Raw genomic sequence first — 24,973 nt, 5'->3', positions numbered from 1 at the left:
ATGCGTGGGCTTAGTTGCCCCGCGACATGTGGCATCTTAGTTCCCCGACCAGGGATCGAACCCGCGTTCCCTGCACTGGAAGGCAGATTCTTTTTTTTTTTTTTTTTTTAATTTATTTTTGGCTGCATTGGGTCTTCATTGTTGCTGTGCACGGGCTTTCTCTAGTTGTGGCGAGCGGGGGCCACTCTTTGTTGCGGTGTGCGGGCTGCTCATTGTGGTGGCTTCTCTTGTTGTGGAGCACAGGCTCTAGGCACGCGGGCTTCGGTAGTTCTGTCACACAGGCTCAGTAGCTGTGGCTCGCGGGCTCTAGAGCACAGGGTCAGTAGTTGTGGTGCACAGGCTTAGTTGCTCCGCGGCCTGTGGGATCTTCCCGGACCAGGGCTCGAACCCATGTCCCCTGCATTGGCAGGCGGATTCTTAACTACTGTGCCACCAGGGAAGTCCAGAAGGCAGATTCTTAACCACTGTGCCACCAGGGAAGTCCCTCCAGGATCCATCCTGATACTGATCAAGGAGAAAAACATTTGGGTCCTGGTTATAACAATTCCATCTGCATGCACTTTACAAAACCCTTTCACTCTCACCTCATGACAACCCCACAATGATCCTGTTGGCAGAGTAGATGTTGCTTTTCCTTTTTTACTATTTTAAGGAGGAACTGGAGCTCAGAGAGGTTAAGGCTTCCCCAGAATTACCTAACTAGTAAGTAATAGAGCTCAGACCAGAGCCCAGGTTTTCAGGTGCTTCATACCACAAGTCTTCTGGGGATACAAAACATACCTTTCATCCTTCTTACCAATATCTCATGAAATTGAGGGATTGGTTCCTCAGAACTGGTAAATCAATGGTTTATCAGACCCATAGCCCTGCTGGAGACACACACACAATACATGGCCCAGGAATGCTGCCCCAGGAGGGACAGCAAGGGACGAAGCAGCAGGACTGGGCTGGCCTTTCTGCTCCTCTCCCAGGGGTTTCCTCAGGGGAGATGGGGTGAAGAGGAGCTACCTTCAGCACAGCTAGAAGCTAAAGTTACCGCAGGGTGGGATTTGAGTTGCCTTTGAACCCCACTGCCTGTCAAGCCAACTAAGAGAGTAATTGCAATTTTTTGAGAATCTGCCAAGAGCAGCTAAAGCTTTTATCCATTGACGCTCAAGTCCAGTTAAGGTTTGAAAGTTGCCTAGGAAGGACCGGGAGCAAAGGGATCCATAGAGAAAAGGCAGGAGGACCTTTGATGAGTCGTTGGAACCTTCCCTGAGGCCCTCATGCCAAGGTCTCCCAGTTCTGGAGACAAAGGTAGACGATTTCTCTGGCTATTTGGCCCAGGAGGGTAGGGAAGGAAGTATTCGGCTGGCAACAGAGTGGGAAAAGCCAGACCATCCCTTTAGTCTGAAGCCCCTCAGCCTCTTCCTCCAGTCCCTGAAGGCAGGGATGGAAATGACTCACCCAGAGGGAACTCTGGACCATCTGCCACTCACTCAGTGCCACCTGGTCCCTTGCCATCATAAGCAAGAATGCCTACCGAGCACGCAGCACTGTTGTATGTACTTTACATGCATTATTTCATTTAAACCTCACAACAACCCGAAGATCTTATGAGTGGTGTAGACCATCATTACCCCATTTTACAGATGAGGAGACTGGGGTCCTAGAAGGAGGAAGGTATTGGTAGACCCAGAATTAGAAGCCAAGCAGTCTGGTCCAGAAGCCTCCCATGTACAGTGAAAACGGATCAACACCAATGTTCTGGACTTTAGTTAGGGTTTTAAAAGGATCTTCTCTTGGCTTTTGGGCCTCTCAAATAGAGGGCAAGGGGATGTCTTATTAACTGCTGCCCAGAGAGGTGACGTGACTCACCCAAGGTCACACAGCTAGTGACAGATCTGAGGCACAGGGTAGATTTTCTGACCCCTGGGCAGCTCACCCCCCAACCCCAACCCTTCCCTGGGCCAGTGGGGGGCACTGTCTCTGGTTTCTACGCCAGGGGGTGGGCAGAGGGGAGGAGCGGATCGCGGCCTGCGGGCCTGGGCGCTGTCCGCGGTGCTGATACGCCCGCCGCGCCCTTGCTCTCCAAGTGGTCGGCGGGTTCCCCGGGTTTCCCTTCCAGCTTCCAGGCAAAGCCGGCTCCGCGAGTTCGGCAGCCCGCCGGGGTCCTTAGGCCTGGCTCCCGGGGCTCCCGGGACTCCCGGGATTCCCCCTCCCCCGACCGCGCTCAGCCAGCCTCCCCTCCCCCCGCCCCGCCCACGGCCCCTCCTCGCCAGTCCCAGGTCCCTCCCCTCCCCCCTTATCTCTCCCGCCCCCCCTTCCCCCCTACTGCTCGTTCGCCAGTTCCGGTCACGTTGCTGGGTGTTTACGCCTGGAGCCCGCCCCGGACCCCCCTCGGCGCCCGGGAGCCCCCCGGAGCCCCGGCCCGACCGCCCCGCAGCCTCGCAGTAGCTGATGGCGCCACAGCCCGGGCGGGTGCTGCGGAACCCCGGGCGCAGCTAGCGCGGGGAAGAACAGCGCCTCCCCCCACCCAGCCCGGCCAGGACTCAGGGCTCCGCTGGCCCGTCGCTCCCTCAGGTCCCGAAGGTGAGGAGGCCGGTGGGCGTGGGGGTGGGCGTCCGGGTGGCCCCGGGTGGGGAACCGCACGACCCGGGCTCCAGCTCCCCCGGGAGGGCTGGCGCGGGGCTGCGCACCACAGCGCGGGAGACGGACAGGACCCGCGGGCTGCTGGCAGAAGTTGTCCTCCGCCGCCCTGACTCGGGTCCTTCCTGGCCCTGGCGAAGAGTCCAGAGCGGCCCGAGGTCGAGCCACCGCCACCTCCTGCCACCTCCCACCACGCGTATCTTTCCTTCTGCCTGCCTTCCCCTGCCCTCCCTAGGTACCTCTCTTCGCCGTCCTCCTTCGTCTCCACATCCCCCCCTGCCTTCTCTGGGAGTCATATTCGAGGCATAATCAGGGCAGAACATTAAGACTGAAGGGGGCGGGGGCTCCAGTTTCCCCATACATCCCACTCCCCGTGTCCCTGGATCTTCAGCTCCACTGAGGTCGGGGCTCCTGGGATCTTCAGTAGAGAGGGGGGGCCATAGCCTAGAGGTATTGGGGGATGAGGGGCCCCAGAGTGGAGAAGACCACAAGACCACCAGAGAACTGTGGCTCCACAACTGGCCAAGTGACCCCACCTGGCAGAGAGTCCCAGACATTTGTCAAGGACTGACTTTTTGTTCCCAACGCAAGTCCCCAGGAAAGCCAAGGACTTGGGGAGGTTGTGGGGGGGAGTAATTATTTTTTAATACGTGTACTGACTTGGTCTGGTGAGGCCCTGCCCTCAGGAAGCTTATGGCTTAGAGCCAGGTTTGCACACGCACACACGGGGGGCATGCACACACACACACAGCATAATATGATACAAGGCAGAATGCCTGGGGAACACAAAGGCAGGAGAGAGTCTTCCCAGCATGGTGGGCCAGGGAAGCCTTCATGGGAAAGGTAGCATCTGAGCAGGGCCTTGAAGGATGGGTCAGGTTTCGGGAGGCAGAGATAGGGTGGGGGATAGTGAGGGGATGTCCACGGCTAGCAGCAAGAGGTAGAATCTGAAAGAGGAGTTCAAACTGCAGATGTGCACTGTGTTTTGATTGTGAAGGGCCTTGAATGCCACGGTGAGCACCCAGTGGAGAGATCCTAGTTGCCAGGCACTGTAGTTGTATATGTTGGGCAAACTACTTAACCTCTCTGAGCCTCTGCTTCCTCATCTATGGGGTGGATATACTAATAGGACCTTCAGTGCAGGGTTGTTGTAAAGATAAATGAGTTAGGAGGTTCCCTGGTGGTTCAGTGGTTAGGACTGGGTGCTCTCACTGCAGAGGGCCCGATTCAATCCCTGGTCAGGGAACTAAGATCCCGCAAACCGCGCAGCCAAAAAAAATAATAAGTAAATAAATAAATGAGTTAATATACATAAAATGCTAAGAGCAGTGCCAGCCATTTATTGTTATTTTATAGGTATTATTACCTGTGCACAGATGGTTTTTTTCTTTGTTTTTTTTAACTTGGCTGCATGGCTTTCGGGATCTCAGTTCCCCGACCAGGGATCGAACCTGGGCCCCCCGCAGTGCAAGTGCAGAGTTCTAACCACTGGACCGCCAGGGAATTCTGCTGATGATTACTATAAATATTATTACCTGTGCATCCATGTCTGAGAAAGACTTCTTGAGTTCCTGCTCTCCCTCCTACCCCAGGCCTCAGAGTCAGGTAGTGAAGAGGAATAATGACTAAGAAAAGTAAAGAATATATTCATTCATTTATTTATCCATTTATTACCATGCCTGTCTTATCTAATATACCTGCCCTGGCTATAAGAATGATAAACATAAGTTTAACTTTCTCCTTGAAACAAGAATTCATACTTAAAGAATTTTAACAAAATGTGGGTATTTTAATGTTCAGAACAGTGCAAGGATATTTGTTGACTCAATAAATATTTTCAGTCCCAAAGAGACAAGAAACACCAAGAATGAAATTGAAACTGGGACAAGAGAAGCAGTCAGGGGCTGCGCGGTGGCAGACAGTGCAAACTCCACATAAGCGAAAGCAAGAGGCTTCAGTTGTGCTTCATCTCCCAGCCACGGTGTCTGCCTGAGGGAGAGACGGGGGCAGCAGAGACCAAGGGACATGGAACAGACTAAGGAAGGGAGGATGGTTAGCCACTCAAGGAAAATTTGGACTACTTAAGTGGTTTTCAAACTTTTGGTTAGTGGAAGCCCTTTCTCCAATGAATTTGTATGCACAAGCCCACCATATAAAAGAGGAAGAAACACAGCAAAGCTTCCATCCTGTCTTTTGCCCTCAAACCTTTTGGCCACATCTGAGACCCCTTTGCAGAGCTCTGGGGCTCTATGCAGCAAAGTTTGAAAAACACTGATTGCAATGATTCTGAGGGCCCCTCTGAGCCCTGAGTACTATGATTCTGTACTTTCTGTGGTTCTTTCAACCCAAGGAGCTCTAAGAACTGGAGAGGAGAGAGAACTACAGTTTCCTCCTTGCCCAGTCTGTGGTAGATAGATAGCTGGGGAAGGAAGTGGGTACCCATAAGCTCGAGACAAGCAGGAGATGAGGTCATTTTCAGAGATCAGGAGCCCAGGCCTTAGAAAGTCAGAATTGTACCAGGATCACAGAGTTCCTGGGCCTGACACTTTGTCAATGGTTGGGGACCTGAGCACAGAAGGTTTCTCCCACCAGCTTCCCCAAGAAGGAAAAATATCTATAACTTTCAAATAGATGAGAGGCATATCAAAAGTACTTGGAATTAACTCTATAAATTGTGAAGCCTGTGTTACAGGTCCTTTTTATTCTTAATGACACTTTTTTTAAATGAACTTTTTTTTATCAAACTAGAAAATTCAAAGAGAGAACTAGGGACACAAGGAGAAGGTGGGCAGCATAAACAACGCAGGCCCTGAAGTGGTCGGGACAGTGGACAGAGGTGAGGGACCCTTCTCAGCAAGCACTATAATCTGTGAGTTTGGGCATCTCAGGCTGGGTGCAGGGAGAAGACGGCACTGATAGCTCTAACCCTTCATCTGCTGCCACTGGCCTGGACCAAGTCCTCAGGCAGGAGCATTTTCTGAAGTCTGGAGCTTCCGGCACTGCATTTCTATGCAAAAACCTGACGTTTTCCTGGCTCAGGCCTTCTGAAGTGCCTATGATTCCCCAGCTACACAGAGAGATCTGTGTTGTCCCCGGTTCCCCCTTCCCCACTCCATTCCCCGCCCTCCCCCAAACAAACTAAACAATACCGTCTAAGAAAGAATATTTGCCAAGATCGTTTGTGACCCAAATTTCTGCCCCGAGAAGAACAGCCTGCCTAGTTGGAAGCAAATACTCAAGTCCTTCTGGGAAGGCACAGAAACAGCTGGTTGGTTCAGCCTCTCACTGTGGCCAGGGTCCAGTCTCCAGGGCTGTGTGGAAAGGGCTTTTACTCTTCAGAAACATTTGCTTTTCAGCAGCTAGGGACAGACATTTTCTCTCTTCATCCTAAGCATAGGCCCACATGCCTTCATCCTTCGGGTGCGCGCACAGCAGACACATAGATACGAGAGAAGCAGGAACCCTCCCCCAACACACATACACACATGCACACACATCCATGCACTCCTTGAGGCATGCACACAGGCTCAAGTATACGCACAGGTGCAGAGGCACACACATCCCAACACAGATACACAAGAGCACAGACGTAGCTCACCTGTTCCTCCCGAGTTAGGCACCAGTATACTGACTGCCTGCTTGAAATCTATTTCTCCTTGTTTGAGGTCTCCTGAGCATGTCAAATCTAACATGTCTCGGGCTGGGACTTCTCTGTAAATCTGCTTCTCCGTCAGTCTGCCCCAGCTTGACAGATTCACTCACTCAGGCATTCTACACATGTTTACTGAGTGGTTCCTATTTGCCAGATGCTGTGCTAGCTACTAGGGAACAGGGGGAAACAAAACAGAGTCCTTCACCTTGGGTTGCCAACGATCTGGCAGGAGAAACAGATAAGCAGAAATGTAATGTATTCTTGTGGTGATAAGTTCATGGGAAACAAAACAATGCAGATTAAGGGAATGGAGGGTGACAGAGTGTTCCATTTTTTGGTTTCTTGTTTGTTTGTTTTGGCTGTGCCATGCGGCTTGAGGGATCGTAGTTCCCCCATCAGGGAACAAACCTGGGCCCCCAGCAGTAGAAGCACAATGTCCTGACCACTGGACTGCCAAGGAATTCCCAAGAGTTCTATTTTAAATCAGGCAATCAGAGAAGGGCCCTGGGTCAGAGTCCTGAATGCAGGGAGGGAATGGACCTTGAGGGTATCCTGAAGAAGGACATTCCTGGCAGAGGGAAAGTCTCTGAGGCTGCAGTATGCTTGGCAAGTTGAATAAAAAGCCATGAGGCCAGAGCTTCCCTGGTGGCTCAGTGGTTAAGAATCTGCCTGCCAATGCAGGGGACATGGGTTTGATCCCTGGTCCAAAAAGATCCCACATGCTGTGGAGCAACTAAGCCCGTGTGCCACAACTACCGCTCTCCACGACTAGAGAAAGCCCACGAGCAGCAACAAAGACCCAACACAGCCAAACATAAATTTTAAAATAAAGAAAGAAAACAGAAAGGAATCAAAGATGACTCCTAGGTTTTTGGCCTGAGCAACCAAGTGCCCTTTATCAAGATAGCGAACACTGGGCCAGAGCAGGCTTGTAGGAGGGATCATAAGAGTTCAGTATTGAACCTTGTAAGTTTGAGGGACCTATTAGACACCCAAGTGGAGGTATTAGGAGATTTAGTTTAGGGGTCAGCATATAAATAGCATTTACAGCCATTGGATTGGATGAGATCATGGAAGGAATGATTATAGAAGAGATCCAATGTGAAAGAGGTCCAGCATGAAAGATGAAGAAATGGGGAAAGACCCAGCAAAAAGTGCCTTCATACTTGAGTTTCCCAAACTGGAAAACTGGGAGACATCCTGGACATCCCCTTCCCCATCATCATGATCTAATCCAAGCCATCCCCTCATCCTGCCAGTTCTACCCATAAAATACACCTGGAACTTGTCTCCAACTCTACCTCCATCATGCGGTCCAGGCCTTTGTCATCTCTCACCTTAATAACTGCTACATTTTCCCAGCTGACTTCTCCACATCCACTCTGCCCCCTCTCATCTGCCCTCCCCACAACAGCCAGTGATCTTTTAAAAATGCAAATCATATCACGTCCATCTCTTGCTTAAAATCCTTTAATAACTTTCCAATTCATTTAGCATTAGTCCAAAATTCTTAACACAGTTTTAAGTCCCTGTGTGATCTTTCACTTGCTAACCTCACTTCCTGCAACTCTCCGCTAATACCTTACACTTCAACTTCACCAGCAGTGGCAATGTCTCCGTTCCTCAAAAAGACCACATGAAGCACTTAGCACGAAGCCTGGCACATAGTAGGCACTCAGTAAATGTAAGCTATCATTATTCTACCTCTGGGCCTTCACAGATGCTGTTCCCTGTGTGGAATGCTCTTCCCTTTAGTCTTCTAACTCCTACCCCTCTTCAAGTCTGTATTAGTTTTCTATTGCTGCATAAATTTATCATCTCACAGTTTCCAAGGATCAGAAGTCTGGCACCTTTTACTTGGGTCCTCCACTCAGGGTCTCCTAAGGCTGAAATCAAGGTAGGGCTGCATCCTTCTCTGAAGGTTCAACTAGGGAAAGATCCGTTTCCAAGATACCTTAGGTTGTTGGCAGTATTTACTTCCCTGCAGCTGTAGGACTGGAGTCCCCATTTTCTTGCTAGCTGTCAGTCAGGGACCATTCTCAGCTACTAGAGCCCTCGCTCAGGTTCTTGCCCATGGCTTCCTGCACAGGCTGTCTCACAGCATGGCAGTTTACCCCTTCTAGGCCAGAAGCCAAATTTCTCTCACGCTTCAGATCTCTTCCTATAGCAAGGGCCCTTAGAACCTGGCCCACCCAGAATAATCTTCCTTCTGTTTTTAACTCAAAGTCAACTGATTGGAGACCTTAATTACATCTGTAAAATCCTTCACCTTTGTCATATAACCTAATCAGAGGAATGAAATCTATCATATTCACAGTCCCACCCACACCCAAGGGGAGGGGATAATGTTAGAGGGTGTATATATCAGGGGCTGGGAATCTTGCGGACCACCTTGGAATTCTGCCTGCCACAAGGTCTCAGCCTAAAATCATTTCTTTTTTTTTTTTTTTTAATATTTATTTGTTTGCACCAGGTCTTCGTTGCAGCACGTGGGCTCCTTAGTTGCGGCTCATGGGCTCCTTATTTGCGGCACACGGGCTCCTTAGCTGTGGCACGTGAACTCTTAGTTGCGGCATGAATGTGGGATCTAGTTTCCTAACCAGGAATCGAACCCGGGCCCCCTGCATTGGGAGCACGGATTCTTATCCACTAGGCCAACAGGGAAGTCCCTCAGCCTAAAATCATTTCCACAAAGATACCTTCCCTGACCCCAGATCTAAACTAGGTCCCACTTTATATTCTTTCAACGTTACCCTGCAGGTTTCTTTCACAGCACTTATAGATTGTAACTGTAAACTTATTTGTATTATTTGTTTGTTTGATGTACCTGTTTATTTGTTTGATTCTCTTCTCTTGGCCTTGTGAGCTCCATGAGAGCAGAAAGCAGGAATACTGTTTTGTTCATCACTATGTCCCTGTACCCAGCACAGTGGTTGGTAATAGTTGATCGTTGAATGAATGAATGATGAACAAATGGACAAATCAGGGCACGGATTAACCTACTCAGACATTAAACAGGGAGGAGAAGGGATGAGGCATTGATTGAGCCAGGTTCTGCGCTAAATGTTCTACAATTTCTAATTTCATTTAACTCTCACAACTATCCTAGGACTGCTCCTGTTAGTAGCCTCATTTTACAGAGAGGGGAAGCAAGGTTTAGAGAGGTTAACTTTCTTGCCCAACGTCACACAGCAGGGAACCGAAAAACCTAGGATTCAAACCCAGGACTGTTTTCAGTGTAAATACTGGGAAACTTCTTTGGATTCAAAAGACTTGGTTGGAGAATTGGATCTGCTGCCACTTACTGACCACGTGAACTGGCACAAGTCACTTCAGCTCTGAGTCTGTTTCTTTGTTTGTGAAATGGAGGTGGTGATACCTACTGAAGAGTGGTTGGCAGAAGTAAGATAATGTGCATAAAGTTCCCTAAATATAGCAGATGGTCAGTAAATGTAACCAGTGATTCCCACAGGCCAAAGGGCCACCCACCCCGCTGCTGAAGTGAAAGTCCATTTGGTTGGATTAGGGAGGCCATACAGGTACAAGGGAAGGGGGGCCCCAAGAGAGGAACCTATGAACGTGAGGTTCTCAGGTGCACCTGCTGGATGTGACCCTACAAATGGAAATCTTGCTTTGCAGAGGCTTACCAGAAAGCCTGTTTCAAGGGGACCATTGCTGAACAGAACAAGCCAGCAACTGGTTTTCCTCTCCTCTGGCCAGGGAATTCCTAGGGCAGGTGGAGGAAGGGCCGTCACAAGCTTTGGGAGTCCCTGGCGGAGAAGGCATGAGCTCTGAGTCCTGGACTCCAGAGGGCTCAGCTTCCGCTGCCCTCTGCCTCCTGTTTTTGCCCTCTGCCTATGCTTTTCCAAGATGCTGATCATCACAGAAGAGACTCACTGGGCAAGGGTCAGGGTCAGAAGAGAGAGCGCTGAAAAGCCAGGCCATCACTAGGATTCAGGGATGCAAGCCTCCCTCTCCCATCACAGTGTCATAAGCTTCTACCATGGACCTACTGCTTAGGTCTCCATATGACCCTCCCCCATTCCTCTTGGAAAAAGGGACTCCACCACCTGCCCTCAGCCCACAGGATCAGTCTTAATAAAACATTCATCAGATCTTCCTCTTCTGTAACATGGAAGAGTCCAGAGCCCTGGGCTGAGGTTAAATCAGAGAAATGGAATTGAACTGGCGGAGGGTTGTGCGCTAACCATCACACTGCCCTGCCAGTTGACGGTCACCCTTGAGCTGGGACGCTTGAGGGGTGGCAGAGCTGCAGAGGCTTCAGCATTCATCCTCTCCACAATTCCCTAATTTTACCCAGGAGAAAACTGAGAGCCTAGAGAGGGAGAGGGCTGGCCCAAAGTCACACAGCTTGTGAAGAAGCAGACGAGAACCCAAATGTCTGTCTCTCTTTACTGACTTTGCTGCCCCATTTGTTTTCCTCTCAGAGATACAGAAGAGGCTAAAGTTACATGGGGGCAAGGGAGTAAAGCCATTTCCCTCTGAGCCTCTGGTTCTTCATCTGTTAAATGGGAATAATTATACTTCCTGCCAACACACCGCTTGTTTATGAAGCTTCAGTGAGTAAATACAAATGACTTCAGTGGCAGAATCATCTGCCTGGTACAACAGGACCCCAGACTGAAGGAGACAATTGAAAGGACCTGAAGGTTGGCAGGGTGGATGGGCCCAGAAGATGTGGGTTCACCTTGTCATCCTCCCCAGGTGGGGCCCAGGCCTGGGTTGCCATGGATACTGTGTCCCTGGAGCATCAGATCCAGAGCGTGCAACGCCACATCAGCTTCCTGAAAAAAGAACAGATGGCCCTGCTGCGAGACCTGCACCTGGAAATCCTGAGGCTGCAGAAACGCTGCTCAGGTGAGGCCTGGAGGGATGGCGGGGGGCGACTGTCATCATCATAAGCACTGTCCCTGATGGGGTGTCCACCGTGAGCCTCTCTGAGCCTCTTAACAATCCTGCCAGGCAGGTGTTCGATCACCCCTTTTTCTTGGCGAGGAAACTGAATCTTAGGGAAGTGAGATACAAAATGTTCATCAAGCACCTCGCAGCCCTAAGAAGCCCTCAGTCTAGCTGGGGAGACACACACACACCAACAGGTAATCTAAAGATACACAAAAAAATGAAGAGGGCTGACAGGAGTTCACGGGCAGGATCATGTCCAGCTTGAGGCGTGGGTGATGGAGGAGGAGACCAGGCATCCCACGCTCCCCAGAGGAGGGAGCACTTCCTCTCCCTGAGAGCTGAGTAAGATTTAGACATGCTGAGATATTACGGGGCAACGAGGGTGGAGAAAGCTTTCCAAATGAAAGGAACAGCATGGCAACATTCAGAAGGTAGGAAACCAAAAGCTCACGAAAAGCTCTATTCGACTGGATAATGCTGTGCTTAAAGCTGCTGGGAAATAACGGTTGCAGACAGATCATGGAAGACTGTGACCAATATCAGGACAGCTAAGAAGTCCTCCTGGGGAGTAGGGAGCCACTGAAGATCTTTGAGCAGAATCATGCTACATTAAGAAACTCAATCCGGGGGACTTCCCTGGTGGTGCAGTGGTTAAGAATCTGCCTGCCAAGGACTTCCCTGGTGGCGCAGTGGTTAAAAATCCACCTGCCAATGCAGGGGACATGGGTTCGAGCCCTGGTCCAAGAAGATCCCACGTGCCACGGAGCAACTAAGCCCGTGCGCCACAACTACTGAGTCTGCGCTCTAGAGCCCGCGAGCCACAGCTAGTGAGCCCACGTGCCACAACTACTAAAGCCCACGCACCTAGAGCCCATGCTCTGCAACAAGAGAAGCCACCGCAATGAGAAGCCTGTGCACCACAACGAAGAGTAGTCCCCACTCTCTGCAACTAGAGAAAGCCAGAACACAGCAACGAAGACCCAACACAGCCAAAAATAAATATAACTTAAAAAAAAAAAAAAAAGAAAGAAACTCAATCCAGCAGTTGTATGGCAGATGAATTGGTGGAGAAGGAGGCAGGGAGACTAGTGACAGGTCTGGGGGAGAGATGAAGGGGGATGGAAAGGGGAGGACCAGTGGAGGCAGATTGAAAGAAGGGATCTGGCAACCAATTGGATTTGTAAGCAGGACAGAGGGAGGTGCCAAGGATGATGTAAATCGCATGCCTGACCTCCGCTCTTGCACCTCAAGCCTCAGCTGTGTAGCCTTCTCAGAGGCTGGGCTCTGGCCCAAAATGCTCACCCAGGCAGAGTCTTCAAGTGCAGGCTTTAGAGCCAATGATTCGTTCAATGTCTCAGCTGGAACAGCCCAACCTCTTCATTGTACAAATAGGTAAACTGAGGCCCAGAGAGAGAGTCACAATGTTAGTGTCAGAGCCAGGATTAGAACCCAGAGCTCCACACTTCCAGTTGTGATGCCTCTGTTGCTTTCTGCCCATTCTCTCCAACATGCTCAGATTTCTACCTCCTTTCCATTCCCTGCTCATGGAAGACTCCCCATTCCCCAGAGGGAAACTGAGGCCCAGAAGGTTCAAGTGACCTGCCTGGCTTCTCACTCTATAGCACGAGAAGCCGGCAGTCCTAACCTTCAGCTCCATATACAGGTTCAGCTGCCATTTGCCAAGACCAGGCTCCCTGCCATCTCCCCCAAAGCCTGGCAGGCAGCAGAGGCCAGCCCAGGGGGCAGGGATGACCCACACCATCTCACCCCTGCCTGATGCTACCTTTTCATTGCAGTAATAACATTAAAGGAAAATTGACATGAGTGAACCCTAAGACCCTGTAGCTCTTCCTCTAATTTCTTTTTGCTTAGCCCTAATTCTAGACACAGGCCAGGATCCACAAGAAAGTGGAAGAGGCAGGAATGGAGATCCCTCAGCCCCCCACCACTCTTCTCAGACAAGTGTGGGCCTGCAGCTCTTGGGTATTGATTCAGGGGATAAAAAATAACTCCAGGCTGCCTGGAGCAGCCACTCTTGGGGCTGAAATGACTGAATAAGGCCCTCCCTCCAAAGGGTGGGGGAGTGAGGAGGAAAGAGAGCAGGACAAACGGCAATTTTTAAAAAGAGATTGGGGTTTCCCTGGTGGCACAGTGGTTAAGAATCCACCTGCCAATGCAGGGGTCACGGGTTCGAGCCCTGGTCCAGGAAGATCCCATGTGCCGCGGAGCAACTAAGCCCGTGTGGCACAACTACCGAGCGTGTGTTCTAGGGCCTGCGAGCCACAACTGCTGAAGCCCACGTGCCTAGAGCCCGCGCTCTGCAACAAGAGAAGCCACCGCGATGAGAAGCCCGCGTACCGCAACTAGAGAAAGCCCGCACACAGCAACGAGGACCCAATGCAGCCAAAAATAAATAGATAAATATTTTTTTAAAAAAAAAAGATTAAAGAGGGACCCAGAGGGTGGGAAAAGGATAAGAGTGGGGAGGGGCTGGTGTAGGAAGCAGGAGGGCAGGCCTTTGGGAAGAACCTGCGTGACAACTCAAAATGAAGGGGCTTGAGAGGTGGGTAGATGTGCTCTGGTTGCGGAGGTAGCTTGGATGATAACAAGAGCCGACTCAGCCCAAGACTGAGCCCTTTCTTTCTTTTGTCTCATTTAATCTTAGCAACAGCCCCTTGTGAGGTGGGTGCAACTTCGTTCCCATTTCACAGATGGGGAGACTGAGGCTCAGAGAGGTGCTGTCACTGGCCTGAGGTCACACAGTGTGTCTGACCTCACAGCGCACTCATCTAAACCATGGGGACCCTGGCTGGAAGATGGGCAGGGAGAGTTGATGGATGGGGGAGTGGAGCCCAGCTGGGGTTCTGTCCCCCCACCCCCAACTCTAGTGGTTAAGGGCTAAGGAGAAACAAGCCCACAGGCAGTCAGTGACAGAGCCAGAGTCCCGTGGGCTACATCCCCAAACCTAGTCCTGGGCCCCTTGGGTTACATCACAGGGCCTTGGAGGAGGGGCCAAGCTGGCCCCAGGAAGCCCTGGCAGGGTGAAGGCATCAGAGTTCTCCCAGGGACCCCAGGGAGGAGGTTCAGGCTCCGGTCACAGCAAAAGGCCCAGGCACTCCAGGCTGTCTGTCTCCTGGCAACTGTTGGCCTCCCCAGAGAAGGCACCTCCAGAAAAGCCCCTAGTCCCTAGAAGAGCCTGGTGAAGGCAGCAAGGAGGGACAGACAGAGGGCCCACAGGGTGAGTCTCTCTCTGTTGGTGCTACTGGGCAGTGGACCCAGAGATCGGCTACCTTCCCCACCCCCACGTTCACACCTTCTCCCTTTGGGCACCAGGTGCAGGTACACCCAGGTGCTCCTGAGCAGATGCCCTCCATCATAGGCAGCTGCGGCTCCTGGGCTCCCTCCTGCCCACCTCCAGCCCCTGAGCTCTGATGGAGTTGGGGGGAGTGGGGAGTGGGCTGGAAAAATGATCAAACCCAGCTGGCTGAGGGATGGGGCATTCTGGGATCTAAGGGTTGGGGACTGGGAAGACAGGCAGGCAGAGGAGGAAACTGCTCCTGCACCAGTGCCCTTGGCGGGGCCCCTTGGCTGCCCCGCCCCACCTGCTCAGCGCCAAGCCGAGCGCCATGCAGGCTTTGCTTCACCAGGTGGCGCTGTCCTCCTTGAAGCTCTTCTCCCCGCCCTGCGGAAAGTGGCGGAACCAGAGCTTAGAAAGGGCAGGGCTAATGTTCAGAAAAGAGCACAGGCACAGCAGTACCGGCTGTGACAACAGTGAAACGCACGTGTCCTATTGGTAAATAGCCACTGCCCTGAATCCCCCTTTAGTGTCCCCAAGCAGCCCAGGACACTCCAGCCTTCCCAGACCCACCAATTAAACGGTAAAGAGAATGTGCCCTGGGCAGCAGGGGTCCTCCAGGCTGGCTCTGATTGGTTGGCATGTTAAATATTTGTACATCACCTCTGGGAAGGGGCAAATATTACCCCCCCAGCCCCAAAAGCAAGCCTCAGTCCCACAAGCGTTGAACTAACCCCCAAATCGAGGCCACAAAGCTTACACTGGAAAGATCTCTGGGCTTAGAATCAGCTAGATTGGCTCAGGCTATGCCTCTGACACCTCTCTTTCATCTCTTTCCCTCTCTGGGCTGCAGTAAAATAGCATGGGGGGTGGGTAGTTTAGATGGTTTCTGAGAATCCTTATCGACACTTTTACTGGGCTGTGATTCCTGATCTCACACACATACTCTTTCTCTCTATCTCTAACATACACACGACTGCCTTTTCTTATCTCTGCCCCCAGAACTGACCCATGACCTGGAAATGAAAGAGGCCCAATCTCACCAACAAGGTAAGAGGACAAGTGGTCACCTTTTCCCCACCACTTAGGACCCAAGCCTTGTCCACCCCTGGTCCAGACTTGGGGACAGCCACTCCTCAGCTTACTGAGTGCAGGACGTCAGCCTCATTTGCCCACTCAGCTGGGTGACCTTGTGCAATGAACAACCTGCACCACCACACATAGTGCCCTGTATCCCTGTCTCTGTCCAAAGTGGGAAAATGAAAGCAGGAAGGAGATGGTGTCCAGGAAGTCCACATGGCTGACTTCATTCCTTTGTGACCCACCTCCCTAATCCTTCTCATCCTTGCACGAGTGATTCTCACAGTCCGTGTCCACACCCTCCAAGATGCTGAGTGTCAAGATTCAACACGATGACAATATGGGGTCTTTGACTTCAAGGAACATAGTCTAGAGGAGGAGCAAAGAGACACAGGCACATTAGCAAATTCTTCATTTTACAAAAGCATGACTTCTTGCCGTTGTAGAAATTCCACTAAAGTATTTGTTTATAGATTATTACTTCACCTGTAAAATGGGGAGTGGTGTGGGGAGATGGTGTTCAATGAGTATAGAGTTTCAGTTTTGCAAGATGAAAAAATTCTAGAGATCTGTTGCACAACAATGCGAGTATATTAACACTACCGTACACTTAAAAAATGGTTAAGATGGCAAAATTGGTTCCTTGTTTTTTTGCCACAATTAATTTTTTCAAATGGGAGGGGTTGCATTGTTGAGATCTTAATCTCCAGATGATATGATCTCTGAGAACTAGGACTGGGTGTTACCCATCGTCTCTCAGTGCAAAGCACATTACCTGACATGGAGAGGGACTCAGTAAATGCTTGATTTGAAATGAATCACAAAAGTAGTATTTCTTGGCCAGGAGGGTTTTAAGAATGGGCTCCCTGCCATATTGATGTGCTGCTTATAGATCAACAGCTACAGGACCAAGAGTTAGGCGCAGGGTAGGCTGGAAGTTTAAGGTTAAGGTAGAATGCTAGGAGCTCTACTAACTGCTTTGCATATCATGCATAAACATCTAAACACTTATGGCCCTGAACTAATTCTGCCGACTGCTTTAAGTGGCAGTCATGGGCGGCCTCTTTGTGCCTACGTGCTTGGAGGAAGGGGTCACATATCCCAGACACCAGGCAAGAACGGTTCTGTGACAACAGTAGCTTTTACTCCACTTACTGTCCTTCCTCTGAAAGGGCTTTTGGGGTCACTGGGCTCAAGGCACTGCCCCAGTGTCCTGGTTTTTACTTTCTCTCTCAGTGGGCTTGAGAGCTCTCTTTCCTTGTCCTCCTTTTATATGAAAATCACTTGGTGGTTTTCCTGTCCCCTCCAGAGTCACCTTTTACCTACCCTTTGTCACCATTCTCACTCACATGTGCCAGTCCTGGGATACAGACCCTGCTGAAATGGAGTTTATGATCCAGGAGGTAGGGGTCCTCAACCCCGTGGGTACATGAGAATCACCAGGGAAGATTCAAGAAGTACCCTTTCCCAGTACTTGATACTTTGATAGGACCCAGGAAAACTATTTTTTAAAGCTCTCTGGATGGTTCCAGTGTATATCCAGGTTTGAAACCCAATGCAGTGGGCAAAGGCAAACAATAAACAAGTTTAAAAAAACCCCACAAAATGTAATAAATGCTCTTTATGAAGGAAACAAGGTTCGCAGCACACTGACTCCCCTTTTCTGCTCACACTCCCAGTTCTTTCAGTCCCTTGTTCTTGTATGTCTCTCCTGCTACGGGGCTTTTGCACAAGTCCTACGCTCTGTCCGAAGCACCCTTCTCTCCCCTGTTCACTACTTAATTCCTATTCACCTGTCAGATCCTAGCCCAAGTTGCTCTTCGGCTGAGAAGCCTTCCCTGATTAGGTCACAGTCTCCTGTTACAGTCGTGGTATTGGCACGTGTCACAGATGCAACCTCACATTCTTTTGTGGTTATGTACCATACCTCTCCCACTATGCTTGCTGTGAGCTTCGTGAGGAATGTTTTACTATCCACCATACCCACAATGCCTAATACAACGCACAGAGTGAGGGCTCAACAAACAGTCATGGAGTGAATAAATGGTCAGGGAAGGGTTTGCACTTAAACTTAAGGGGCGCACTGAAGAATCAGAGTGCCCAAACAGAAGGCAAGATAGGTGCAAGGGCCTCGAGGAGGAAACAGGCAGGCCAGCGTCGCAGGCGCGTGGGGAGTGAGGGCGAGCGCCGCAGGACGTGCAGTCGGGGGCGGGGGGGTGCCGGGCTTCGCTCTGAGGATCGGTGAGCTGTGCAGGTAACAGCCAGGCGGGGACCCTCACTCTCCCCTCCCTCTCCCCTACCCAGAGTTGGCGTCCCGGGAGCTGGAGAGCAAGTGCCGCGAGCTGGAGTCACAGCTGGCGGCGCGGGTGGCGGCCAACGCGGAGCTGCGGCGGGAAGTGGCGCAGCGCGAGGCGCTGGTGTCGGCGCTGCGCTGCAGCCTGCGCGCCGAGGAGCGCCGCTTCCTGGAGGAGCTGCGTCGCCGCAGCCACCGAGCCACCGTGCTGGGCACTGAGCTGCAGAAGCACACCGAGGCGGCCGCCTACCTCTCCTACCAGCTGCACGCGGCGCGCCAGAAACTGCAGACTCCGCGCCCAGGCCCCGGCGCCGCCGCCGCCGCCCCCGAGCCTCGGATCCGCCGGCGCGCACAGCGGGCCCGCCGCCCGCCCGCAGCCGAGGCCGCCGCCAAGGGCCCCGGCCGGGACTGGGCCGCCCGGGAGCGCTCGGCCGGCGCCCCGGACGACGCCGATGCCATGCCAGACCCCGCGCTCTTCCTCTACGCCCGGAGGCCCCCGCGGCCCAGTGGCCGCAGCCCGCGCCAGCCGCCTCCCCAGGAGCCCCCTGACCAAGCCACCCCGCCGGCCGCGCCCAGCCCACCCAGTGCGCCGGCGGACCCGGAGTAAGCGCGGGGCCGGCTGGGAGGGGCGGGGCGGGGAGCGGGGGAAGGCGGGCCCGGGGCCCGACCAGGGACGCAGCTCTGGCCGCGCGGGCGGGTCCCAGGGGCTGAGGCAGCCGGTCCCTCCCCCAGGGAGCGGGCGGAGGCGGCCCCTGCTCCCCCGCCCCTTCGCCCCTCCCAGCCGCCCCCGCCTTTTGTATTTGCCAACAACGCCGAAGCTTTGAGCTCTCCCCTCCCGCCGGGGACCTCCTCCGCGGGGCCCAGCGAATGCATCCTTTTTCTAGGAGAGGACTCACAGTACCGATCTTTATCTGGTCCCCACCCTGCCACTGGGAGGGGAAGGGGAAGGGGCGGGGGTCACGCCCTGCCCCGGGAAAGCTGACAATCATTTGGCGGGAGGGGGAAGCCTGGGCGGCCTACGGAAAGGAACCAGAGTGGCCCTTAGCATCCTTAGGCCTTCCAGCTCCCCGCTGCGGCCTCCCCCAGCCCCCCACGGCTGCCCTTCCCGCCGAGCCTTCCTCCAAGGGGAAGTTCGGGGTGAGGTCTAGAGGCTGGACCTTTACCTTGGAAGCCGCTTCTCCTACCCCCTGCCCTGTTGATAGGTCCTTACAGGTGAGCACGGAACACTTTAGAAGTCGCCTTCTCCAGAGCCTCCGATGGGGAAAGTGTGGACTTATTGAAGTTTCAGCTTCTGGAAATTAGCACCCATAGACCCTTAGAGAAGATTACAGAATGGGTTTGTGGCAGATCCTGGGCTAGAGCCGTCTCCAGCTCAGTTCTGCCCCAGGATGCCGACCTAGGTATTGACTCGGGACACGCCAGAGTCGGGCTGCCCCATCAGGCTTATGGAAGGGTTAGAAAGTGCTTTCAGGAGGTAGCTGGGAACCTGAAGGCTGCCCTGGGAGTTTTCCTAGTCCTGTTTATTGGTGCTAATTTTGCCCAGCTTCCTCATTAGCTGGCTGCACCCAGAGGCAGGAAGAAGGGCCCGGCTTCTCGGAAGTGGCAGCTGTTGAGAGAGGTTTGGGTTTGCTGGGGGGAGGGGGAGAGGGAGTGGACAGGTTAGGCCCCAGCCTGGCCCTCTCCAGGAATGCCCCCAATCCTATCAGACCTGACAGTGGTGGGGTGCTTCGTGCCCTCTCTCTAGGTTGGGGAGTGGCAAAAGGAAAGAATACGGCCCACCTCCTAACGCGTTTCTCCCCATCTCCCCGTCACGACCAAAGGCAGGAAGTGAAGCTCCAGTCCAGTTCATTGCCCCCACCCAGTCCGGCCTAGAAAGAAAGACAAATCCCTGGAACCCTGTCCTCTCATGCCATCCCTCCTCTGTTGGTCCTGCATCAAGTCCTAAGTGCCTGTGATGTCTTCCAGGGGCTGCCGTGGGAGGACGTGGGGCAGGGAGAGTCCTTTATCTCACTCACAAGCACCCATCCTGGCAGGTCCTGACCTGGTTGGGGCTGAGCCTTCTGTTTGTCACCCAGGGGTCTGGGAGGTCCCTAGGGTGATGAACCCTTTTTCCGTCACGGCCCCATGAAGAAGAGGGGGAAAGAACCCCAATTATACCCTCTTTCACGGTATATGTTAGAGGGAGCAGGACACCCGTGAGCTCACACATACGCAGCCCCCTCCCAGCTCAGGACTGCTGAGACCACTGAGCAATAACCAGGCCTGGTCTAGGTGTCCGCCACCGAGGCACCCTTGGAACGGACCGTGCTGTCCAGTCTCAGGGGCCACAGTAGTGGCCTAGGGTCCTTGCTTTGCCTGCTCCCACCTCTCCCCTCCCCAGTCTCTGTGGCTGTGCCTCTACCCTCTGTGTCCCCTCAAGTGTGGGCGACCCACCGTACCCCCTCGACCCGTTGCCTTTCCTTTCAGAGCAGGTCTGAGTGAGGAGGCCTCTCTCTGCTCTCGGCTGCTCTCACCTGATGGGGCCCAGAGGATCCTGGGCAGGAGGGAAAGGGGGTCTTTCTGGAGGCAGCCTCATCTTCCACAATCAAACTTTTGGGGTGAACTGGGTGACTTTGTTACACCAATTCTTCTACAGAGATGGTGAAGTACTTTATCCACCCGCCCACCCACTAAAAGCCATAGCTACGCCCACCTGGCCTCCCCCGGCTCTATAGCAATAGCCCTCTTCCTCCTTCCCTCCTGTGTACCCGAGCTGTCTGGCTGGGGGCCCCCAAACCCCCTACCGCACGGATCCTCCCGTGGCCTGCCTGCCTCTCCCCAAGTGACCCCATCAGCACCTCCCACCTCCTGTCCCTCTTCCAGCAATCAGAGATGATGACCCTTAATTGTGAGGTACTTGGAGGTACCCCACATGAAGGTCCAGCGTGCTGGGGCGGCTGACTCGCTGACTCCCAGCTGAGGTGTCGGCGAGCTGGGGCAGGGGCCAAGGCAAATACAGGGTTCAGATTTTATGAGAAATTCCCGTTCCCTCTCCCTCTCCTGGAAATAATGGACAGAGGCTTCCTGCCTCTCTCCTGCACCTGGGTTTGGAACAGAACCCTCAGGGCAGCAGAATAAGACTGGGAGTCAGTGGCCTGCCCTTGGCCTCAGCGGTCAGAAACTCCTCAGCCTTGCCCTCAGCTTCTGGCCCTCCCCTTCTCCTAGCCTGGGGGACCCGCCCTGCCAAGGGAAAGACGCCCTCCCTTGAGCCCCTAAAAAGTTTGGGTGGCTAGAAGGGAAACGATTGTTTCCTTCCCTCTCCCTGTTCTCCACCTCTCCCCTCTTCTCTGCTGCATGAATCCCCATTGGGGGAGGACTGTGTTGACATGGACACTCAGGGGCCCTAGTTGGAAGCAGGAGCTGCAGGTGGGGACCCCTCCCCGTTCTGGAAGCCAATCAGTGACCTGTGGGCAATACAGCATGAGGCTTTGTACCCCTGCCCCCCAATATCCCACCCACAGTAGCCTGCAGTTTGGGGGGCCAGGCCAGGGCTGAAATGGGGTAGCCCTTCCCCAAACAAGCGGCAGAATAGAGGTCTCCCTGATGGAGAGGAAGGAGGCCGAGAGGGTGTGGAGGAGCATCTCCTCATCACGGAGAGCCAGGGATCTCTAAGCACCCTCTCGCTGAGGTGCCAGCCTTGAATGGGGGACGCGCGAGGCTTCAGAGCCACCTGGCAGGAGCCCCATGGGCGCGGCAGAGGGATCCTGCTCCAAGTTCTCTGTTGGCTGCGCTTTTTAATCCAATGCTTTTCAGAGTGTATTCACTCACCCACAGAAATAGAACCCTGTGCTTTAGGGGTGACTGTCATATGCCTTATTCTTAATAAAATATCTGAAAAACACACAAGTCAGACTTTTTTCCTGTGGGCACTCTGCGCCCCCATCCCCTCAGCCCACCACAGGTCTGTGGAAAGGCCGTGGAGGACATAGCGAATGGTTTGGGAGTTAGCCAGGGGGTTGGGTGAGACTGGCAGCTGAGACCCTGAAGTCCCCTCAGTAGGCATTCCTCACATAGAGCATAAGGCGTTCATCTGAGATGTCTGTCCTGATGCTCAGGTTAGCCCTGTCCCTCTCTCCATGCCACACCAACCCAAATGAACAAACAAGACCTTAGATTAGAGGCTCCTGGCAAGGGTTGGCAGGGGTAGATTGGAAGGGTTCTGTGCCTGGAATTGCCCATTGTTGTGGCCTAGAAGGAATCCTGGGGTTCTGGACGTCTTTGGCTATGCCAGTTCTTCTGCCCTGACAACCATCTCCATCTGATCCAGATGCAAGAAGCCCAGCATCCCGAAGAAGAGCCCTAATCTTACCCTCCACTAACAAGGGCTATCCAAGGACTGTGGTCTGGGAGCTCAGCACACTCAGCATCTTCAGGCCTGTACATTTTCAATGTAGGTCTATGTTGTGGATGGCTCTAGGAGAAAAAGCAGCAGCCCTGCCTTCTAAGAACGCAGGGGACATATTGGTTTTGCCTGCAACCTTTCTTCTGATAACAGTACCTGTTACTTCCTTTCAGGCAACAGCCTTCTCCCAGCTTAGTCAATGTGTTGCGGGGCTCTGACCCCACCCGTGTGACCCAGGTAAGGTAGGTCACACTGATTGGGCTGGAGATGGGCATGCAACTCTAAGCCAATAAGAGTCCATCTCAGAACTTGTACTGTAACCATTCATTTAACACACCAAGTTAGGTGCTAGGGATACAGCAGGGAACCAAACAGAACTACTGAAGGACAAATTCTTGGGTGGCTGACATGGCAGAACATCAGCTTGGAAATCTGGTGGGCCGTTTGCTGTCACCGGGGACGGGGCTACCTGATTATGAAGCTCCACAAAAGAAGTAAAACCTAGAAAGGGGGAGGCAATTCCTTTTTTTTTTTTTTTTCTGTCATGAGTGTTTTTTTTTTTTAATTTTTGTGACATATAGTTGATTGACAATGTTGTGTTAATTTCTGCTGTACAGCAAAGTGATTGAGTTATACATATATATTCTCTTTCATATTCTTTTCCATTATGGTTTATCATAGGATATTGAATATAGTTCCCTGGGCTGTTGGACCTTGTTGTTTGACAGTGCCTGATAATTAAGCTGCCTGGATCCTGCTGTGCCTGCAGCCCATATACCCGTGCCTTTTTCAGTTACATAGACCAATAAGCAGCCCCCCCGCCACTTTTGTATTTAAATGATTAGCATTAATTTGTGGGGCTTTTCTGCTTTTTATTTTAACCTAAATTTAGACTTAGAGAAAAGTTTCAATAATGATGCAGAGTTCCTGCATGTCTCTCACCCAGCTTCTCCTAATGTTAACATCTTATTTTATCATAGTACAATTATCCAAACCAAGAAATTAACATTGGTACATGGCTATTAACTAAACCACAGACTTTATTTGAGTTTCACCAGGTTTTCCCCTAGGCTCCTTTTTCTGTTCCAGGAACCTATCCAGGGTCCCATTCCATTTAGTTATTTTTTCCTTAGTCTCCTCCAATCTGTGACACACTTTTAAAAGCCATTTTGAGTTGGATTTTAGTGCCTTGCTAACCCCATGAGACCTGATGATGTCAAAGAGCAAATAATCAGTGGGGGAGAGACAAGTGGACCCCAACTAATAAAGTACATTGAATAAAATATTTGCTGAACTCTAAGGAGGGGGTGACTGCTTCCAGCTGCCAGGACTGAGAAACAGTTTCACAGACACAATGGTATCTGAGCTTGATTTCATAGACCTTGATTTCATGCCTCTTTTCCCATGATGCTTCTCCCACAGAAGTTGGCATTGAGAAAAGGTAAATGACTTGCTCAAGGTCACATAGTGAAGGAGTCAGGGATGGAGATAGATGACGTCACATACAGTCATGCACAGGGGATTGGTTCCAGGACACTCCCCCCAAACTCCCTCCCCCTCCCCCCTCCTCCACAGAAACCAAATCTGAGGCTGCTTAAGACCCTGATAGAAAATGGAAATTCCCTGGCAGTCCAGTGCTTAGGACTCTGTGCTTCCGCTGCCAGGGGCCCAGACTTGATCCCTGGTTGAGGAACTAATCCCTCAAGCCATGTGGTGAGGCCTTAAAATTTAAAAAAAGGCATAGTATTTGCATACATCTTCCCTTATTCTGTATTTATTTATTTATTCTTTGGCCATGTTGCTCTGCTTGTGGGATCATAGTTCCCCAACCAGGGATCCAACCCAGGCCCCTGGCAGTGAGAGCATAGAGTCCTAACTGTTGGACTGTCAGGAACACCCAATTCTCCCTTATACTTTTTTTTTTTTAACATTTTGGTATATATATATATATTTTTTTCTTTTTCTTTTTAAATATTTATTTATTTAGCTGCACTGGGTCTTAGTTGCGGCATACATGTGGGATGTAGTTCCCTGAGTAGGGATCAAACCCAGGGCCCCTGCATTGGGAGCATGGAGTCTTAACCACTGTGCCACCAGGGAAGTCCTCTCCCTTATACTTTAAATCATCTCTAGATTACTAATAATTCCTAGTACAATGTGAATGCTATGTAAATAGTCATAAATGCGGTGTAAATTGTAAATACAATGTAAATGCTATGTAAGTAGTTGCCACTGCAGCAGATTCAAATTTTGCTTTTTGGAACTTTCTGGAATTTTTTTTTTTTTTTTTTGAATTTTTTTTTTTTAATATTCTTGGGAGTTCCCTGGGTCTAGTGGTTAGTGTTCAGCGCTTTCACAGCTGTGGCCCAAGTTCAATCCCTGGTCGGGGAATTCCCACAAGCCCCATGGTGCCAACAACAAAAATTTTTTTTTTAATTTAGTTTTTTGATCCGCTGTTGGTTGAACCATTCATGCGGATGCGGAACCCACAGATATGGAGGGCCAACCTGCATATTGATTCCTACCCAGTGTGCCCAGGTGGAGGAGACAGGGCAGCCCTGGCTGCCCCATCTTCGTTCCTTGCTCCAGCCTCTGGGGATCAGGTTTGAGCCCAGGGTGAACTAAGGCTAGACCTGTAACAGGCCCAGGAAGTATGGCCCAGGCCTCCCTCTGCTTGCCCCTAGCCTTTTATCTCCCCAGGTAGCTGAGGAAGGGAAGGAC

General features: G+C 51.9%; 1 protein-coding gene, 2 long non-coding RNA genes and 1 other non-coding gene across 8 annotated transcripts; 1 reads left to right on the top strand and 3 right to left on the bottom strand.

The window, feature by feature from the left end:
• Positions 1–87: 87 nt before the first annotated feature.
• LOC132594133 (uncharacterized) lies at positions 88–2,817 on the bottom strand. Of its 2 annotated transcripts, none has more exons than XR_009560350.1 (2): positions 2,679–2,817; positions 88–504 (listed from the first exon to the last, which is right to left on the bottom strand). It is a non-coding gene; the product is annotated as an uncharacterized lncRNA (long non-coding RNA). The 2 variants fall into 2 exon arrangements; XR_009560349.1 differs by lacking the exon at positions 2,679–2,817 and adding an exon at positions 2,315–2,669.
• On the top strand, positions 2,044–22,761 carry CCDC92B (coiled-coil domain containing 92B). Its single transcript, XM_030861791.2, has 4 exons — positions 2,044–2,571; positions 11,006–11,158; positions 15,501–15,548; positions 17,883–22,761. The coding sequence occupies exons 2-4, from the start codon at positions 11,029–11,031 to the stop codon at positions 18,476–18,478; spliced, it is 774 nt and encodes a 257-aa protein (XP_030717651.2). The 5' UTR covers positions 2,044–2,571; positions 11,006–11,028; the 3' UTR covers positions 18,479–22,761.
• On the bottom strand, positions 4,059–4,131 carry TRNAA-UGC (transfer RNA alanine (anticodon UGC)). The gene has a single exon. It is a non-coding gene; the product is annotated as a tRNA-Ala (tRNA).
• On the bottom strand, positions 8,784–19,376 carry LOC115855964 (uncharacterized). 4 transcript variants are annotated; one of them, XR_011377063.1, is made up of 3 exons: positions 19,035–19,376; positions 15,824–15,947; positions 8,784–11,085 (listed from the first exon to the last, which is right to left on the bottom strand). It is a non-coding gene; the product is annotated as an uncharacterized lncRNA (long non-coding RNA). The 4 variants fall into 4 exon arrangements; XR_009560348.1 differs by lacking the exon at positions 19,035–19,376 and adding an exon at positions 17,879–18,202; XR_011377065.1 differs by lacking the exon at positions 19,035–19,376 and adding an exon at positions 18,122–18,175.
• Positions 22,762–24,973: the final 2,212 nt, after the last annotated feature.

The sequence above is a fragment of the Globicephala melas genome, chromosome 20, assembly GCF_963455315.2.
Source record: "Globicephala melas chromosome 20, mGloMel1.2, whole genome shotgun sequence".
NCBI lineage: Eukaryota > Metazoa > Chordata > Mammalia > Artiodactyla > Delphinidae > Globicephala > Globicephala melas.
The sequence above is the reverse complement of the archived record's forward strand: the minus strand, read 5'-3'. Positions and strand labels throughout refer to the sequence as shown.